The 21,508-nt window shown below is 37.3% G+C and overlaps 1 protein-coding gene across 1 annotated transcript in view; it reads left to right on the forward strand.

The window, feature by feature from the left end:
• LOC110447187 (uncharacterized protein KIAA1109-like) overlaps positions 1-21,508 on the forward strand; it is a 109,417-nt gene that overhangs the window by 75,333 nt on the left and 12,576 nt on the right. Inside the window, exons 49-60 of the mRNA XM_021492719.1 lie at positions 680-1,000; positions 1,729-1,828; positions 2,454-2,690; positions 3,330-3,560; positions 3,955-4,128; positions 4,816-4,962; positions 11,198-11,410; positions 12,682-12,931; positions 13,759-13,916; positions 17,201-17,399; positions 19,430-19,653; positions 20,667-20,918. Of these exons, the coding sequence (XP_021348394.1) occupies positions 680-1,000; positions 1,729-1,828; positions 2,454-2,690; positions 3,330-3,560; positions 3,955-4,128; positions 4,816-4,962; positions 11,198-11,410; positions 12,682-12,931; positions 13,759-13,916; positions 17,201-17,399; positions 19,430-19,653; positions 20,667-20,918 (2,506 nt within the window). The remainder of the gene's footprint in view (positions 1-679; positions 1,001-1,728; positions 1,829-2,453; positions 2,691-3,329; positions 3,561-3,954; positions 4,129-4,815; positions 4,963-11,197; positions 11,411-12,681; positions 12,932-13,758; positions 13,917-17,200; positions 17,400-19,429; positions 19,654-20,666; positions 20,919-21,508) is intronic.

The raw sequence follows: 21,508 nt of genomic DNA on the forward strand, positions 1-21,508 counted from the left end.
GGGGGGGGGATATATCTCTGTGAGCTTGCTCACATTTTCTGTAGTTGAATTTTCTATTCAATTTATAAAAATCTTGTAACGGAGATATCATATGTAATATTTCATCATTGTCCCCTTTTCTCTTTCCTTACAAAAGTCATTTTTGATATGTATAGCTTAATCCTTTACCACTTCAAAATCTTTGCTGGACAAATGGTTTTATGAAAGATTTATTTGCATATATATGATGTATTAGTAGTATAAGGACTAGTTCCTTAATAAATAATTTTTATATAATTCCAAATTTGATGTTGTGCTTTGTTACAAGTTCTGTAATTGGTTAAAAGCAGTACATGTGACCTAGAAAATAGCTCTTAATATTAGCATGAAGGGCTACTTTCATATCCGTGAATGATACATAAAACAAACGTGACGAATCTTAACACCTCACTTGAACGACCTGTGCTTCGCTACAGACACTCATGTGATGTGTAAGTAAATTTCTCCCCAGTCACGATTGCATGAGTAATGGAAAAATCTAGATTAATTCCCTATATCAACCATTGAAATTTGGATTCTTATGTTTGAGATATTAACATGGAGATGGGACAAGTGGGGCAATAATTTCTTTAGTTTTAGAATGCAGTAAAGATTAAGTATTACTGATATTGGTATGAAATGTGTTATTGCTACCCTACAGGTGCATTACAACTCCAAGACCAGCGGTGGTATGTCGGACAGTATGTTTGACTCGGCTCGCGGAACACCAGGGTCACAGGGTCAACAAGGGTCACAGGGGTCACAGGGGTTACAACCTCAGGCCACTCCTATGGAAGATTCCCCAGGGGAGGATATCCACGTAGTGATGATGAGAAAAGGTCCCCATGGCCCGTACCCGAAACTTGTCAGTACGGACAGTGTGGAGAGTAAGGAGAGTTACACGTCGGGATACAGCGGAAAGAGGGCCAACTTCAAACGTGCTAACTTGTACGCTTGGATTTCATTGTCATCCTTACCAGAGGTAGGCTATGCAGTGTTAACTACTCTTATGTTTTCCTTACTTGACATCTTTTTTCAAGGAGCTATAAACTGGGCTATATTTGGAATAGGTGCTTTGAAATGTGAAAATCTGAATATGTAACCTAGTGTCACTGTAAAAGTGTAAATGCTCATGTTTTCTTTGTTGATTCACTAGTTTGAAAATATCCTCAAACAATTATATACGTGTATCAATCGAAGATTTCAGAAAAATTGGTGATAATTTCCCCAATGTAATCAGTTTAACAGTTTGCAAAAAACTATGATGCTTAATACTACTTGAAACTTACCATATTACACATATACAGTTCATGATTCAACTGTTACCTATTGTAATGTTGTGTTGTCAAGAACAGCCAATATTATTGCAAGATGCTTTTTCTTCCTGATCACTAGAGATATCTCCAAAACCTTGTCTGTTGTACTTCACTGTATAAAGTTAAGGAAGTTGTTAGCATAGTATTATACTTTGATGAAAATAAATAATTTAATGAAGATGTTTCATTGAAATCTGATGGATGTTACAACGATTTTTTTTCAGATCATTTAGCAATTCATTTAGTGTTATTCATGTCAACCAGAGTTTTGTAAAATGTGAAATTTTCAGTCATGGTTTTTGCTTTTAACTGGGAGAATTATACTTACAATAAAAAGATTCACACTGTGAAAATACTATTGCTTGACCTAATCCTGTGTTTGTTCCGTCTACAGGAAATGGTTATAAGCCCGTGTCTGCTGGACTTCCTGGAACAGGCACTGGAACCTTTACCTATCGGAAACAACACCACACCCTCCCAACCCAGCAAGAAAAGTAGGTTCTCCTTTAAACTCAGGTTGGATATCGTATGTTTAGTGTTGTTCATAGCCATAGTCAATTTCTCCTGTAGGTGACAAGGGAATAAGAAAAGAATTGACCTGCTATATCCCACTTCATTATCTTATGAAGCAACAGAAAAGGAAACCCCCTGCAGAATCGGAGGTTTCTCTCATTAGGGGAAATTGAAATAACCATTGCCAAGCTTGGTACCATTTATCTTTTCTGATTCTACCATTCAACATTCCCTGTGCAGGTTTGGGGAAAGGATGGACCTGCTGTATTCCTTTGAAAAGAGACAATTTCTGCAGAATCAGGGGTTTTCTTCTGTTTAGGAGGGACATTAAAAAGACCAAAGTCAATCTGCTGCTCCTATTGAAAGACTTGAGGATCTTTGTTCTTTTCGGCATTGTCCTCCTAGACACCTATCTTCATGTAATCTTAGCTATTTGGAGGATATTTAAAAGCATGAAACAAGCAAATCTATAACGTTTCGTTTTGCCTATAGTTAACACATTACACATTTTGTACCTTGTGGCCCTCTATGACCTCATGGTGTTCATGGTCTGTTGAGAGTTCTTTAATACTAATATCCCACTCAATGTATTTTGCCTTGTTACAGCGGAAATCATTGAGAATATGCTGAACATTGACCTGGACGGATCGTACAACTCCCTGTACGCCACCGCTAGTCACTACTCCTTCCCTGTCGACGTCATCGTCTTCATCCGCGTGGATCCCTCCATCATTCGCTTCAACTGCCTCCCCGTGTCACGAGTGGAATGTCTGCTACAGGTACCATCCCTGGAGCTTGTCTTCTCAAGCAAGGGATCTGACACAGAGGTCATTCACCCTGAAGGTATGTATACCATGCAGCTCCCTCACACAAAATAACTCATTCTCTCTAAATTTCTTTTTCCCTTAATCCAACTCTCTACACCCCCTCTCAATGTAAGGGGGGAAAAAGAATAGAAACACTTCATTACATTTTTTGTTGGGGGAGAGTCAATATTTGCAGTTACACAAATATCAATATTAGAAGGAATCAGTTTTACAAGTCTAGGTTAAGTAAATATTGCTTCAGCGAAGTACTTATGATAAAAAAAGAATGTAATTTATTATAATAGGCAAAAGCTGGATAATCATCCATAAGATTTGCTAATATGTTTACTGAGACCCAGCATAGCTGTAAATAAAATCTGGCAAATAATACATAAGATTTGCTAATATGTTTACCGAGACCCAGCATAGCTGTAAATAAAATCTGGCAAATAATAAATAAGATTTGCAAATATGTTTACTGAGACCCAGCATAGCTGTAAATAAAACCTGGCAAATAATACATAAGATTTGCTAATATGTTTACTGAAAACCCACATAGCTGTAAATTCAGTCAGGAAACAAAGTAACAATCACAAGAGTCAATTCCAGCTTACGCACATAATAATTTATTCCTTCATTCTTAATTTATATTTATTTTGATAATTCCTCTGTCCAGCGCCTAAGAAGCTGAATCGTGAGCGGAACCTGAGTGGAGGTAAAGGAGGGCCAGAAACTCGCCCCAGGACAGCTAGTACTGCGTCCAGTGCCGACCCATCCACAATGACGGGGGGACTTAACATCAGCTTGGGTCTGTCCGATTTCTCCCTGTATATATTTCACCCTTACGGCGGTATGCAGAGGAAGATGGCCTCGCCAGTGTACAGTACAAGCCGTCACTCTCAGCTAGGTACCCATCAGATTTTATATTATGAGTCACATGACTAAATGAATAGTTCTGATCAGATGATAACCTGAAAGTGATCTGTACAACGACCTTAATTATGAGGCTTACCTCCCTTGAATTGAAACTTCTGATGGAAATATTATACAGTTTTGCTGTAAGTTGAACCTCATGAACCCTTTCAGCCCTATGTAACTTTAGTAGACTCTCCCATGCATTGATAAGGATGAGTCCATTATGGTTTACAGTGGTGAAAGGGTTTATAAGACTTCAGTCATCCTGAAAACTCACTTCTTTAACACTTCTTGGGAGACATTTACACTTTGTGAAACTAAAATTCATTATTCAAATTTTTTACAACTGTCTCAGCTCATTTTCATGACTCTGTTTCTGTTGACAGGAAGTATCCAGGAACATGGTACTTTGTTGTCTGAGATGGCCCGGAGAGACATGCTAAACCTGGATGTAGAGTTCATCAAGATCAACATCTCCCGTAACAGGAAGATGGAAGTTCGTCTTCCGGACAAAGATCTTAAAGATCCTCAGTCCAAGTCCAATGTGGTCAGGTTCTCAGGTAGGCATGTTATGAATAAGTCAAATTGTGGTTCAAATGGTCGATCATACAACCTGTGGCAGGCTGTGATGGTTCCTGGCCCAGGGTGACGGATAGGCATGTTAGGAATAAGTCAAATTATAATTCCAAAGGCCAATCACACAACCTGTGGCAGGCTATGATGGTTCCTGGCCCAGGGTGTCGGATAGGCATGTTAGGAATAAGTCAAATTATAGTTCCAGAGGCCAATCACACAACCTCTGAAAATTAAGTAATTCAAGTTTCATTTGCATGAAAAATATAGCCCATGGAAGTTAGCAATTTAATTAATTAGAAGAGTGTCTGCCAATATCCGGATGTAGCAACAATATGGGTGTGTTTAAGTTTGGCTCATTCTCTCCGCAAGCCTTTTTTTTTTTTTATTTAAGCACATCCAAAGCATCCCAAACTACGGAGCACTGGCATATAAAGTTTGATTGTTTTTTTCTGTCTGTATCTATATTTTTCATATTTTTCTAAGACAAGGTAAATCGATTTTTTTAATTTTACACCAGAACAGAGCAAGCTATCAAAAATAATCATTAATTACCTATCACCATTGGCATTTATCTTTTGACAAAAACTGCACATACCTAGTATCTCTTATTCAATACATATTTTCATTTTTTTAAAAGCTTGCCGATTAAACTTTTTTTACTTTTTTTGTAGGCATCATAGATATTGGTACGGCAGCATTCAAGTATGACATGAGACGGCTCTCAGAAATCCTTAGTTTCCCTAAAGCATGGTACCGTCGTAATCTGGCACGACGACTGTTTCTGGGTGACGACAGCTACGTCCAGGCTGCAGAGGAAGGTAAATGTCACACAGAAAATTTATAACGTCACCATAATAATTGTACTTCTTTTCTTGATTGTCATATGTTTCTCTCTGTCAGAGTTTTAGGATTTTAGCTCACCTGACCAAAAGAGATTAATACACATTATGCTACTGGAATTTGCTCAAGGTGTCTTGCCTGCCCCAGGGGAATTAGTCCTTTATGTTACAGCCTTGATAGTGGTGCCATTAAAATGATTTGTACATCAAATATAGATTTTGGGATGAGCAATTGTCTAAAATGTATATTCGATATCTATAACAAATATCAACATGGTGCCAGTTGTGTTTCATTGCTTGAACAGTCAAGCCAAGATGGCAGCTATTTCTTGACATTTTTGAAGAATTTTTTTCCATGATAATTTTAAAATTGTCCCTTGCCAGCTTCAATTACATGTATCTCCATGAGTAGGTAAACACAAGCTTATGGTAAGCTTTGGGAGGTGAAATGTTCCATGAGTAGGTATACACAAGCTTATGGTAAGCTTTGGGAGGTGAAATGTTCCATGAGTAGGTAAACACAAGCTTATGGTAAGCTTTGGGAGGTGAAATGTTCCATGAGTAGGTAAACACAAGCTTATGGTAAGCTTTGGGAGGTGAAATGTTCCATGAGTAGGTAAACACAAGCTTATGGTAAGCTTTGGGAGGTGAAATGTTCCATGAGTAGGTAAACACAAGCTTATGGTAAGCTTTGGGAGGTGAAATGTTCCATGAGTAGGTAAACACAAGCTTATGGTAAGCTTTGGGAGGTGAAATGTTCCATGAGTAGGTAAACACAAGCTTATGGTAAGCTTTGGGAGGTGAAATGTTCCATGAGTAGGTAAACACAAGCTTATGGTAAGCTTTGGGAGGTGAAATGTTCCATGAGTAGGTAAACACAAGCTTATGGTAAGCTTTGGGAGGTGAAATGTTCCATGAGTAGGTAAACACAAGCTTATGGTAAGCTTTGGGAGGTGAAATGTTCCATGAGTAGGTAAACACAAGCTTATGGTAAGCTTTGGGAGGTGAAATGTTCCATGAGTAGGTAAACACAAGCTTATGGTAAGCTTTGGGAGGTGAAATGTTCCATGAGTAGGTAAACACAAGCTTATGGTAAGCTTTGGGAGGTGAAATGTTCCATGAGTAGGTAAACACAAGCTTATGGTAAGCTTTGGGAGGTGAAATGTTCCATGAGTAGGTAAACACAAGCTTATGGTAAGCTTTGGGAGGTGAAATGTTCCATGAGTAGGTAAACACAAGCTTATGGTAAGCTTTGGGAGGTGAAATGTTCCATGAGTAGGTAAACACAAGCTTATGGTAAGCTTTGGGAGGTGAAATGTTCCATGAGTAGGTAAACACAAGCTTATGGTAAGCTTTGGGAGGTGAAATGTTCCATGAGTAGGTAAACACAAGCTTATGGTAAGCTTTGGGAGGTGAAATGTTCCATGAGTAGGTAAACACAAGCTTATGGTAAGCTTTGGGAGGTGAAATGTTCCATGAGTAGGTAAACACAAGCTTATGGTAAGCTTTGGGAGGTGAAATGTTCCATGAGTAGGTAAACACAAGCTTATGGTAAGCTTTGGGAGGTGAAATGTTCCATGAGTAGGTAAACACAAGCTTATGGTAAGCTTTGGGAGGTGAAATGTTCCATGAGTAGGTAAACACAAGCTTATGGTAAGCTTTGGGAGGTGAAATGTTCCATGAGTAGGTAAACACAAGCTTATGGTAAGCTTTGGGAGGTGAAATGTTCCATGAGTAGGTAAACACAAGCTTATGGTAAGCTTTGGGAGGTGAAATGTTCCATGAGTAGGTAAACACAAGCTTATGGTAAGCTTTGGGAGGTGAAATGTTCCATGAGTAGGTAAACACAAGCTTATGGTAAGCTTTGGGAGGTGAAATGTTCCATGAGTAGGTAAACACAAGCTTATGGTAAGCTTTGGGAGGTGAAATGTTCCATGAGTAGGTAAACACAAGCTTATGGTAAGCTTTGGGAGGTGAAATGTTCCATGAGTAGGTAAACACAAGCTTATGGTAAGCTTTGGGAGGTGAAATGTTCCATGAGTAGGTAAACACAAGCTTATGGTAAGCTTTGGGAGGTGAAATGTTCCATGAGTAGGTAAACACAAGCTTATGGTAAGCTTTGGGAGGTGAAATGTTCCATGAGTAGGTAAACACAAGCTTATGGTAAGCTTTGGGAGGTGAAATGTTCCATGAGTAGGTAAACACAAGCTTATGGTAAGCTTTGGGAGGTGAAATGTTCCATGAGTAGGTAAACACAAGCTTATGGTAAGCTTTGGGAGGTGAAATGTTCCATGAGTAGGTAAACACAAGCTTATGGTAAGCTTTGGGAGGTGAAATGTTCCATGAGTAGGTAAACACAAGCTTATGGTAAGCTTTGGGAAGTGAAATGTTCCATGAGTAGGTAAACACATGCTTATGGTAAGCTTTGGGAGGTGAGATGTTCCATGAGTAGGTAAACACAAGCTTATGGTAAGCTTTGGGAGGTGATATGTTCCATGAGAAGGTAAACACAAGCTTATGGTAAACTTTGGAAGGTGAGATGTTCTTATTCTATAAGATAAAATATGATTGAATTTGAGTATAATTGTCGATGATTCCATTGCAGTGCCGTCTGCTCATGTTTTAACAGGTTTGTTGGTGTGGATGACTCGCCCTATTTGCATGAATTATTGTGAATTTCTTTGTTGTATTTGTGTACATTTGTTCTCCACATTCCCTGGGCATCATTTGCTTAATGTTCATTTCATTATAATTTTTGTGTTGAAAATTTGGTCCTTTTTATTTTGGCACCATATTTATTTGTGATGAGCTCATGTTTTGGTTAAGCCCACTGCATTCTTTAAACTTCATATATAAAGCTACTTGACATATGGAGCAAAAGTTTGTAAATAATTAAAATGTTGATTTTGTATGTTATCAGAACATTGGCTTCCTGGATTCATCTTTTGTAAAATATTGTAATATACCATATCATTTAATTTTCCGTATTCCTGTATCTTTATAACGATTCACTGTAGACAAAGTTATTTTCACATCAGTGAAATTTCCACGCTTTTTGCATAGGGATTAAACAGTGAATTAAACACTGCAGTGAAAATTTCCAGTTCCACAAATTATTCTAAGAACAAGTTCAAGACAAAAGACCGAGGATACCCCCCATCAATAACATTGTTGCTGGGGCAATAACAATATGAAACTGATCAACTGGAGACATACGCATACATGTATAAACTTCATAGTTTTATAAATAGGTTCAGGTCATTTTTAGCTCACCTGGTCCTAGGTGAACTTTTGCCATTCCGTGGCGTCCGTCGTCCGTACGTCAACAATTTCTTCAAACGATTTTTTCTTCTTAACCACTGATTGGAATTTAACTAAATTTGACTGGAAGCATCCCTAGGTGATGGGGATTCAAAATTGTACAAATGGTAGGGCTAACCCCCCAGAGGGCTGAGGGGCGGGGCCAAAGGGGGACAATTTGGCTATATTGCTATAAACGACTACCTTTGTAGAACTGTGCAATGGGAGGCAGAAATCCAAAATTGTACAAATGGTGGGGCTGACCCCCAAGGGGGCTGTGGGGTGGGGTCAAAAAGGGTTATTTGGCTACATTGCTTTAAGCATCTTCTTCTCTGCAACTAAAAGATGGACATCAACCATATTTGACTGGAAACATCTCTAGGTAGTTGGGATTCAAAATGTACAAATCGTGAGGCTGACCCCCAGGAGGCTATATTGCTTTAAGCGACTACTCCTCTGGACCTAAGAGATGGATATCAACCATAGTTTACTGGAAGCATCCCTAGGTAGGGGAAGTCAAAATTGTACAAATGATGGGGCTGACCCCCCCGGGGGTTAAGGGTCGGGGCCCTAAGGGGGCAATTTGACTATATTGCTATAAACAACTTCTGTAGAACTATGCAATGGATATCGATCATATTTGTTCAGAAGCATTCATGGGAGGCGGGGATTTAAAAGTGTACAAATGGTGTGGCTAACCCCCTAGGGGGATAAGGGGTGGGTCCAAAAAGGGTTATTTGGCTATATTGCTTTAAATGACTTCTTCCCTGGAACTAAGAGATTGATATCAACCATATTTGACTGGATGCATCCCTAGGTAGTGGGGATTCAAAATTTTACAAATGGTGGGGCTGTTATAAACGACTTCTTCTGTAGAACAATGCACTGGATATCAATCATATTTGATTGGAAGCATTCATGGGAGGCAGGGATTAAAAATTATACAAATGGTGGGGCTAGCGCTGACCCCCTCGGCTAAAGCGTGGGGCCAAAAATAGTTTATTACTAGGAAATGGTTGAGAGCCCCACCCTTAAACCATATATACAATTACTGAGTATAAAGAGAAGAATGCACATATGCTTCCAGGATAGCGCTGGGGTCTGGCCCCACCCTTGGAGACATAGTCCCTTGGTCATAACTTTGAAATGGTTGAGATCCCCATCCCAAAAATGTATATACAAATGCTGGGCATAAAGAGACGAATGCAGTCATGATAATAGAATAGACCCTGGGGTCTGGCTAAACCCCTAGGGACCTAGTTTCTGAGTCACAGCTTGGAAACAGTTGAGATTCCAAACCTATAACCATATATACAATTGCTGAGTATATAGAGACGAATGTACATATGCTTCAAGGATGGCCCCAGGGTCTGCCCCACCCTTGGAGACTTAACCCTTTGGTCATAACTTTGAAACGGTTGAGATCCCCACCCCAAAACTATATATACAAATGCTGGGCATAAAGAGACGAATGCACTTATGATATTATTATTGATCCTCGGGTCTGGCCACAACCCTAGGGACCTAGTTTCTGAGTCACACCTTGGAAACAGTTGAGAACCCCACCCCATAACCATACATAAAATAGCTTGGCATACAAAATTGATACAGATATGCTACAAGGATTGGCCTTGAGGTCTGGCCCATTCCCTTGGATCTTATTTGGAGAATATTTTGCAATGATTACTTTGATATCCAGGTGAGCGATACAGGCTCTCTGGGCCTCTTGTTTTGGGCCAGTTTCATTGTAAATAAAAGACAACAGACAGACCTTTTTTTTGCAAATTTTTACTGAGCAATTATTAATTTCCTTACAAAATGCCAAAATAACACTGTTAATTCAAAGCCATATACAGATGTATTGCTCAAATTTTATATGTCCTCCCTCGACAAACTCCATCTTATTTATACCCAAACTGATTTTTTTTGCAAATGACCTTCATTTAGATTTTATTCCATAGTGATGCATCGGTAAATGAGTATTTGAGTTACACGACTAGGTTACATAAAACCAAATTATCACATGATGTTTTGGTCTTTTAGTCCAGGATTTTAATTTCTAATTAGATGTCAAACATGTCTGCCATGAAGTTGAAATGGTTTTCCAGCTAGTTCCCTTTTTATGATTTTTCCTCATTTGTTTAAGACTTTATTCAAAGTAAAATGTTTGTCTATTCACCAAGTAGAGCCCAAGCTATCTTCGGATTCCCTGATAAAAAACAGTTTTAAAGGATTCATTTTCACAAATTGCTGTTTGAAACTTGGGAGAACACTTGTGTTTTAAAGTTTTTCAATGTGACAGTTTTGTTGTGTTGAATTTAAAAGTTTTGGTTCTACTGTATTGTTAGCTTAAACAATTCTAAATATGGGCAGTTACTTTTCAATATGTCCATATATGGTGCTGTTCGTCGATTGATTCCTTTCCCAAGTAAGCCAAGGCCAGTTTTTCAAAGCAACTTGAAATTTTAGTTCAGTTAATGGTATCATCTAGCTTATGTTTATCACTGTAAGCTGACTGTGCTTTGACCTATTTGATCCTGTTTATTTGTATGGTTTTTGTCCCTCCAACGGATGTTGAGTGAAGGCTGTATTTATTATTAATATTTAAAAACAATTTGGACATCATATTTTGTAATAACTATGTCAATAGATAAACAAAAACAAAAACCAAAAAATGTGTTTCTTTAATAAAGTATCAGTATTTTTCCATAAACAGTATTTTATCAATTTTATTTCTTTTAAGATAAGTTCTTTGAGCAGTTTTTTCCAAGGAACATTGTTGCACCCATATATGTGCTATCACTCGATATCCTGTGCTACAGGAATTGTGTTATTGTGCTACAGGAATTGTGTTATTGTGCTACAGTACGTTGCTTTTGGTTTATTTTTGGTTTGCGTTGTGTTGCCATTTCAGACTGGGAAAGCTCTTCCAATGCTAGCTCTCTAGGGGACTCGCTGCCCCGCAGCCCCGTGGCGAAGCTGTTTACATCCTCACCCTCGCTTCACCTTGGAGGGGCCGAGCCGCGGGTCCGAACCCACCATCGGCGAGGCTCCTCAGGAGACAAGCTCAAAATACAGATTAGCACGGAACTCCAGAATGAGATTGCCCGCAAATCAGGCCGTAGAGGTGTGCTGAACCGCTAGGTGTTGGTGATAGGCGTGACACTAACAGCATTTACTAAAAATTAATTAACAACAGGGACAACGTTGCATTAAACACAAATTGTATCAGTTATTTTGTACTGATAGAAATGCTTATATAAAAAGTGTTGAAAATATATTTTCGTACAACAATTCTTCTGGTATTGTCCTATTTATGAATGAAATGATATTTAAGTCACCATGTGTGATAAAACTCTACCTCTACCCCTTGAACGATGCCAGTTTTTCTTTCGGCTACTGGCACTGTTTAGGACAGGGTCTTGTTCTGGGTCACAGTATCTACCACGAAAAAGAAATTGAAAGTTTAAACAAGTTACTGTTAAGATTTTAACATAGCTTACATCGAAAAAAACAACTTTCCCAGTTACAGAAAATATTATTGAATGATGTAAGTAGGTAGCAATATTCCCCAAATTATATACTTCAAATTCGTTCTTGTTGAGTAACTGTGATAGCATAGTTTTTCCTAAGCCCAGAAAAAAATGAGTGTTCCCGAAATTTGTTAAGTATCTGTGTTGTGATAGATGGTTGCATGCTTTATTTACCCTTCTTTTTACACCTCAAGTATTACAAGCCTTTAACTGGGGTGCCTTTTCTGTCAATTTTTTTCCATTTTTTTCATTCAATTAACAGAAACTTGTGACTTTCATCAATTATGTCCTAGTTATGATAGGAGAGTCGTAATGATTGGTATTCTTGTTTGTTTGAGGTGCTTTGATGATTTTTGTTATTGATTTAATTTGATAATCTTTTAAATGGTTATTATGTATCAACTTATTCAAACAATTTTTTATTTAAATACAGAAAAATTGTATTGTTGTGTGCAACTAACTAATAAAGTTATGGCATGTCTATGCATGTAATTATGTTCAATAAGAAATGTTAAATAACTTTAAAAAAAATATCAAATATGAAGTAAAATAGGTATTTTTTAAATGCATACATTAATAATGAAAAAGTACATGTGTGTACTGTATATAATACATGAACATGATAAATTTAGAGCAAAAAAATATCAAATATGAAGTAAAGTAAATATTTTTTAAATGCATATATTAATAATGAAAAAGCACATGTGTGTACTGTATATATATAATACATGAACAGGATAAATTTGGAGCAAAAATATGAACTCAAGAATGAATCTACGTACTATGAAACATATTGCTATATATCATTCAGTATGAAAATTTCCACTACAAAAAAAATATAAAACATTACTCATTCTGTTTATAGCATCTGTCTCTGCCCCACAATCGCCCTCTGACCTAATGACTGGTCTGGAGATACCGCCCACCCCGATTTCTCGCCCCACGGTCAAGTCGAGATCAAGCATTTCTTCAGATACGCCACGGTCTCGACGTCACGCCTCGGGTCAGGTGCCAGCCAAGCCACAGAGCTCCTGGGAAACCCTCGTGCTGTTTGCTGTGAACCTGTCTAGACTTGATCTAAACGTCAACATGAGTAATGTAATGGGCAACACCATGTAAGTACATCTAGGTTTCATTATGTGTGCTATCAAATTTATGACATGACCGTATGACAAAGGAAAATGGGTCAGATATGTGATAAATTGCTATAGACAATGTTTGCTATAGCATTTTATATTCACGGAAAAATGTCATGTCAAAGGACAGAACTATGATTTGTTGCAAGTATGAATTATGGATAAGTGTGTTGGTAACCATGTTATACTGTAATGAGCAACACTTTGCCACAATTTACAATGTAAAGGACAAGTAGATGTTGTTAAACATTGTCTAAGTCAAAGTTAGTGCTATATAAACCAAAATAGAAAGCAGTTTGAGAGACACCTTCAGAAAGCTGCCATTCCTACTGATACCACTAGGGAGAGTTTCTCTTCGGCTCATTTGGTTGAGCATAAGACTGGTAACCAAGAGGTCCAAACCTTGACCCATAATGGAGGTGTTGAAAAATAATAGGTAAACCTCTGTTACATTGGTGTCACTGTAGGGACCTAGGAAATATTCACAAAAATACTCAGCCTAGCTCTCACAAGCATTGCTGTTGCCCCTAAAAAACTCAGAATCCGAGTTCTTTTCCTGGAAGGTCACCCTGCGAAAACATTAGTTGCTTCCAAATAACTTTCAGGCTAGGGAGAATTTTTTATTTGGCTCAATTGACAGCCTACCAGTAGACCAGAGGTCCCAGGTTTCGACCCGTAGTGGAGGTATTGCAAAATAATGACCTCTGGTACATTCAAAATAAGTGTTAAACTAGAGTTAGTAATGAGCTAGAGCTTTTTTTTTTAACAAATCACTCAAATAAGTGATACATTGTATTATGTAACAGCTGGACCACCCAGAAGATAAAGACTGATGGACGTCTGTCCATCGACAGTAGCGGCCATCGTGACCTCAAGATCTGTTCCGGGATGGACAGTTCTCACTTTGACTCCCGAGGCGGTGTGGTCGGTGGCACTGTTGAACTCAACAACCTCAATGTATTCTGTAAGTTGAACATAGTCATCAAACATATTGGCAGTCATCCCTGGATGAAATTGTAGATAAAATATCCTTACAATTTTCATGAACATTCAATGAAGCAACCTTGGTTCATGAAACGAGGTAGTCAGATATTGTATAAGAGAACAGTGAAGCTTCCCTGGGGGCTTTGATTCAGGTAATAAAAGAAACAGATAAGCAATACAGGCCCTGTTGGCCTCTTGTTCTAACACCCACCCTACCCTTCCAACTTAAGGTCGAATGAGTGTATTGATTAACAGAAATAGGAAGTACATCCCTAGTTGAAAATCCAATGTAGGGAGACAGTATCACAATTTCCTCATATTCTATAGTCTAGAGTTGTGATGAATATTGTACGTTTGTTATTGACAAAACAATGTGTTCTCTCAATATTTAAGTATTTCAAAGCAATCCAGGCATTAATTCAGTTGTTTTTTTAATCACTGAGTCACATGTGTCCATTTTTCTGTACTTATGGAAACCGGCAACCTATTTCACTACTGTGAAGTTTTTCAAGAAAGATAACTCTTACATGCAATTACTATGTGTATATGGTTTTATTATAAAATGTAAATTTTTAATCGTTTATAGATAATTTATTTTACACAATTTCAGCATTTATTAAATTGATATACATTAATGCAATACTAATCTATGGCAGTATCATTTTTATTGACATTATTTTGCAAAAAATTGTGTCTTTCATTTTTTTTTTACATATATTTCCATTTAAAATCCTTAAAATTCTGACAACCTATACATTTTTTTGGCAGACAATTTTCTTTACTTTAAAGTAATATAACTACAAAATTTGAAGAAAATCTACTGAGAAATGGTGACACAAACCCATTACCTTAAGTAGGTAATATAGTATTGTCATTGTGTACAAGATATCTCACCAATCCCTCAGCAGATTTAGTTTAGATTTAGACCAGAGGAAGTAATTAAGCTTGTGTACCAGATATCCCCCCAATCCCTCAGCAGATTTAGCTTATATTTAGACCAGAGGAAGTAATTAAGCTTGTGTACCAGATATCCCCCCAATCCCTCAGCAGATTTAGTCTATATTTAGACCAGAGGAAGTAATGAAGCTTGTGTACCAGATATCTCACCACTCCCTCAGCAGATTTAGTTTAGATTTAGACCAGAGGAAGTAATTAAGCTTGTGTTCTATTTATCTCTCCAATCCCTCAGCAGATTTAGTCTATATTTAGACCAGAGGAAGTAATCAAGTTTGTGTACAAGATATCTCCCCAATCCCTCAGCAGATTTAGTTTAGATTTAGACCAGAGGAAGTAATAAAGTGTGTGTACAAGATATCTCACCAAGCCCACAGCAGATTTAGTTTAAATTTAGCCCAGAGTAAGTAATAAAGTTTGTGTACAAGTTATCTCACCAATCCCTCAGCAGGTTTAGTTTAGATTTAGACCAGAGGAAGTAATAAAGTGTGTGTACAAGATATCTCACCAAGCCCTCAGCAGATTTAGTTTATGTTTAGACCAGAGGAAGTAATAAAGTTTGGGTACAAGATATCTCCCCAATCCCTCTGCAGATTTAGTTTATATTTAGTCCAGAGGAAGTAATAAAGTTTGAGTACAAGATATCTCACCAATCCCCCAGCAGATTTAGTTTATATTTAGTCCAGAGGAAGTAATAAAGTTTGGGTACAAGATATCTCACCAATCCCTCAGAAAATTTAGTTTATATTTAGACCAGAAGAAGTAATAAAGTTTGTGTACAAGAAAACTCACAAATCCCTCAGAAGATTTAGTTTATATTTAGACTAGAGGAAGTAATAAAGTTTGTGTTCAATATATCTCACCAATCCCTCAGCCGATTTAGTTTATATTTAGACCAGAAGAAGTAATAAAGTTTGTGTACAAGAAAACTCACAAATCCCTCAGAAGATTTAGTTTATATTTAGACAGAAGAAGTAATAAAGCTTGTGTACAAGATATCTCACTAATCCCTCAGCAGATTTAGTTTAGATTTAGACCAGAGGAAGTAATAAAGCCTGTGTACCAGATATCTCACCAATCCCTCTGCAGATTTAGTTTATATTTAGTCCAGAGGAAGTAATAAAGTTTGTGTTCAATATATCTCACCAATCCCTCAGCCGATTTAGTTTATATTTAGACCGGAGGAAGTAATAAAGCTTGTGTGCCAGATATCTCACCAATCCCTCAGCCGATTTAGTTTATATTTAGACCAGAAGAAGTAATAAAGTTTGTGTACAAGACATCTCACCAATCCCTCAGCAGCTTTAGTTTATATTTAGACCAGTGGAAGTAATAAAGCTTGTGTACAAGATATCTCACTAATCCCTCAGCAGATTTAGTTTATGTTTAGACCAGAGGAAGTAATAAAGCCTGTGTACCAGATATCTCACCAATCCCTCAACAGATTTAGATTATATTTAGACCAGAGGAAGAAATAAAGTTTGTGTACAAGATATCTCGCCAATCCCTCAGCAGATTTAGTCTTTACTTTAAAGTAATATAACTACAAAATTTGAAGAAAATCTACTGAGAAATGGTAACACAAACCCATTACCTTAAGCAGGTAATATAGTATTGTCATTGTGTACAAGATATCTCACCAAGCCCACAGCAGATTTAGTTTAAATTTAGCCCAGAGTAAGTAATAAAGTTTGTGTACAAGACATCTCACCAATCCCTCAGCAGGTTTAGTTTAGATTTAGACCAGAGGAAGTAATAATGTTTGTGTACAAGATATCTCAACAATCCCCCAGCAGACTTAGTTTATATTTATACCAGAGGAAGTAATTAAGCTTGTGTTCTATTTATCTCTCCAATCCCTCAGCAGATTTAGTCTATATTTAGACCAGAGGAAGTAATAAAGTGTGTGTACAAGATATCTCACCAAACCCTCAGCAGATTTAGTTTATGTTTAGACCAGAGGAAGTAATAAAGCTTGTGTACCAGATATCTCACCAATCAGTAAAAAGTTTCTGCTTGTGTACAAGATATTTCATGAACCCCTTAACAGATTAAGCTATACTTACACCATAGTATGATACCATCAAGTACCATTCTTAGGTATTTGGTGGTCATTGGACAAGGATAAAGGGTCAAAGGTGACACTTGACTTCTTGGCAGGGGGTCAGGGTATTTATCAATGTGATATTGTTGTAAGAATATAGAGTGATTCACATTGCATGATGGGAAGGCTGTAAAAAAAAGTTTTTTTGTTTCTAACATTTGAGCAATGTCACATGCTGAACACTTTATGGCTATGTTTGTGTACAGTTGAAGTGAATGAGGACCCCGAGCTAGGAAAGGAGCCGAACCACAAGGCAGGCCTGGGGCTGGAGGCTACAGAGATTAGGCTGGATTACATGGGTACTAGTGTACTGATGGCGAGACTTAGCTCCCTCGATACTACCCTCAAGGACGAGTGGCACGTTGACACCGACACTGAGTTGGATACACCACTGGCCACCAAACGGTGAGACAGTTTCCTTATTCTTATCTACTTTCACTCCTGACTAACAGATAGTGAGGCCATGTTCTTACTTTCCTTGCCACCGTGAAACAGTGAAACCACTTTCTTATTAAAGCTGACAGTGCAAGACTAGTTAAAAAGCTTTTGATTGAGATTTAAAAAACAAAAAAATAATTTCTGATGTTTTGCATCCAAGTAGTATTTATTAGGTCACGTGAGCTTTGCTCAAGTGACCTATTCTGATTGCTTTCCGTCTGTCGTCATGCGTAAACTTTTTACATTTTCAACTTTTTTCAAACTTGGTCAAAATCATCCTTGGTAGATGAGGCTACAAAATTGTAAAATTGGGATTCCTACCCCAACCCCTGGGGCCAGGGTGGGGCCCAAAAGGAAAATAAATAAATCAATATTTCAAAAATCTTCTTACCCATTTTCTCTGCATGGAAAGAAAGATCATCAGGTGCTTTGTTTAAATTGTAAATTTCAGGACCCCTGAGCTATCAATTCTCCCTCGGAGAGGGGTTAACGTTTACCGTAGTTTATATAGGGAAATAACACTTTTTGGTATATTTTGACAATTTTCTGTAGGAAATTATTTTTACTTAGGGGCTAGGGCGGGGCCCCAAAGGGAACATTAACCAATATTTTAAAATTCTTATCGTTTGATGAGGTAGCAGTGTACAGTAGCGTACGGTGGGTGATATTTTTGTACAATGAATAATCCATGTAATATTACATGTATCAAAGTTTAAAAAACAAATCAGCAATAAAATTGGCATATACATGATGAAGTGGACTATGTGGGCTTCATATTTAAAAACAAAAAGAAATTGAATTTTGTTTGAGACTACATTTTTGGCCACTTACAAATCTGTGTTGACACAACAAAACCTAGCTTTTCATGTAGTCTATTTTTGTACTCAGCACATGTGTAAATAATGTGAAAAACCCAGTTGAACGACCTATGCTAACACGTTAGTATTTCTGTTACCGAGTAGGTGATATTTAATTTAAGACAGGTTTTAAGAAAAAAAATACTACTTGCGTGGGTCAAATTTTGGGTTAAAAAACATGTTTTTTTTGCATTTTTTTGGCATCTTTTCACAAATACCAAATCTAGGGAAAACACTTTTTGGAAAAAAAAATTCATTCTTCTAAAATAAATGTATTCAAAATGTAGTTTGTAAATATATATATATATATATGTAGGTGTGTTGTGCAGGATAAATCCGCTAACCATGTTTATCTGAGACTGTTACTTTTAAACCATTAAAGATATCTTGAAACTTTGCATCACCTACAGATGATGTGCAATGCAGTGTCATTGAGTAACTGTTGCCTATACCTCAAGGTGAAAGTAAAAAAAGCCTGACTGTTTCAAACATTTAAAGGTGTACACCAAGGTGATGACAATTGTCCCTAACTGTATCTAATTTTTGCTTAAACTTAGTATGCAAGTATAATTATGATGCCATTGTAAACTCTATCCAAGCATCATTTGCGACTATGGGGTCAGTTTTGAGGATTTTTGTAATGGTCCCCATTACAATTAGAACTTGTTCATGTATGCATTTTATAATTACCAGTAGGAAATTCCTCTAATAATAAGGTAAAAAAATTGCATAGTTAAAGATATCCTGATGAAACTTGCAGTATATTGCATAACCCAGACGATGTACAGTGCGCTGTCATTAGGTCACTGTGACCTTGACCTCAAGTTCAAAGGTTGAATGAATTTTTCAGGAATATCTTGTCGGCCCTTAACTTTTAAAATGGTAAAAGGTAGACATACTTTTTTGTTCACAAAAACAAATCTCTAGTTCATTTTGTTTCATTTCAGCCCATTTCAAGGGAGGACAGATATTAGTTAGCCTCTGGATAACAGTTCTAGTCGAGACTGTAAAGATAGATAAGGTTAGATTCTTAGTATTTTGCTATAAATAGAATTGGTAACTGTATTTGCATACATGGGTAAACCCATATCGATTGTTAGTTTGCCTCTGTGATTCTAATGGATGTTTGTTTCCCTACAGCCCTGCGTTCCTGTTTGCCCACGGCGACTTGCGCTGGGACCAGTTCCACCTGATGCTGTCTCGCTCAACCACGCCGGACATCATCAAGATGATCGCCAAGATTGAAGAGTTCGTCACCATGCAGTTCACCAGCAGTAAGAGGGTGCTGTCTGCCTTCGGACCGATCCCAGGCGGCAGCAAGACGCGAATCAGTGAGAGGCGAAAGTTGATGGAGGAACAGGAGAGTATGTAGTTTAAAATTAATTGTGTACAGTAAAACCTTGTTATACTGCGACCATGTGTCCAGAGAAATTCTGGCATTATAAAGGGGTTTGATTATAAATTGAGGGAAATATATATGGGAATTCTTAAGAAAAAGCAAAAAAGGGACCTTGAAATATGTTGGCAGTAAGTGAGGTGGCAAATTGAACGAGGCGCATTATATTGAGGTTTTACTGTCTAGACGAGAAGTTACATTATATTGTGCTTTTGTAAAATTGGTTAATAATTTACACAGAATGTCACTATCAAAAAGGTGGTTATTGGTTGTTATTTATATCAAATAAAGGGGTTTGTATAATCTATAAGATTCACTGAGTACAAAGTGTTTGACAATAAACTTGCAAGATTATCTGCAATATTCATTATTCTAACCAGTTCTCACAGATTGGATAAGATAGATGATTTATTTCTATGATAGGTAGATAATTTGGTGGAAGCAGTGATACTTGTGAGGTTGTGCTATATGAGGTTATTTCACCATGTGAAATTTTCTAAAAAATGAACTATGAGCTTACAGGTATCATCAAATACATTGTATATATATAAGTTGAGGGATAATTTGAATACATTTTTGTCATCGCCTCAACTAGTTTTGATAATCTACCTTTTTATTTAACATGTAATATGTAGATTATATATATTTTGAAAATATATGTATTTAGTTTGAAAGGCCAGTCAACTGCAAATTCAAAACATCAAAAAAATATTTATTTACGCTCCATTATGGTTGAAATTCTGAAAAATTAGATATTTGAAGAACAGTAAAAAATTCAGTTTTTTTGGTGAATGTTAAAATTGGGTATATTTGAATTCTCTAAAAGAACAATGGTAATATGTGTCAATTTTTTAATATGATAAATTGTTTACAAGATATTTTAATTTCTGGAGTTATTGATTATTTATCGAGCAGTGAAATATGTCCTTATTATCACACACATATCATGTAGATTCCAGAAGCTTGTTTTCTTATTATCAGGTTGGGACATCCGTCACCACCGCCACTGGCAGAAGGCCTTGGAGCTTGTGTCAGGTTGTCGCTTCAGTATGCTTCCTACCATCATCCCAAAGGAAGGCACGATCCTCGGAGGAAACATGGAGCTCCGCGGGAACAACCTCTCGCTAGCCTGCTTTCATGGAATCAATTTCAAGTCCAAATCCTGGGCCATTTTCACGGTGGATGAGCCGTACATTTTCTTTGCGACTGAGGCTCAAAAAACACTGGAACAAGGTTTGTGTGAACAAAAAAGACTTTGTCTCCCATTTTAACTCATTGTTTCCCATTTTAACTCATTGTTTTCCATTTTAACTCATTGGTTCATTGACTTACATAGAACATAACTAAATTCTGCTCAAGACTTGATTTATGTAGACTGCATACATGATTGTTATTTGGTCCTCAGCAGATACTATAGGTTTGCACTCTGTCTGTCCGTCAAACCTTCATTATCACTTTGTTCAGGGCATACCACGTATGTAATATATTTTTTAACTCACCTGGCACGAAGTGCCAAGTGAGCTTATGCCGTGGCGCGTCGTCCGTCGTCCGTCCGTCCGTCCTCGTCCATCAACTTTTCTTTTAAACAACTTCTTCTGAAGAACGGACAGGCCTAGAGTCATGATATTTGGCTGAAAGCTTCGTTGGTAGGAGCCCTACAAAGTTTGAGAACGAAAATGACCTTGACCTGTTTTCAAGGTCACAGGGGTCAAATATGTCAAAAACTTCAAACGACTTCTTCTAAAGAACTAAAAGGTATAGAATCTTCATATTTGGCTGATGGCTTCCTGGGATAGAGCCCAACAAAGTTTGAGAATGAAAAT

The sequence above is a fragment of the Mizuhopecten yessoensis genome, unplaced genomic scaffold (genome assembly GCF_002113885.1).
Source record: "Mizuhopecten yessoensis strain PY_sf001 unplaced genomic scaffold, ASM211388v2 scaffold3229, whole genome shotgun sequence".
NCBI classification, from domain to species: domain Eukaryota; kingdom Metazoa; phylum Mollusca; class Bivalvia; order Pectinida; family Pectinidae; genus Mizuhopecten; species Mizuhopecten yessoensis.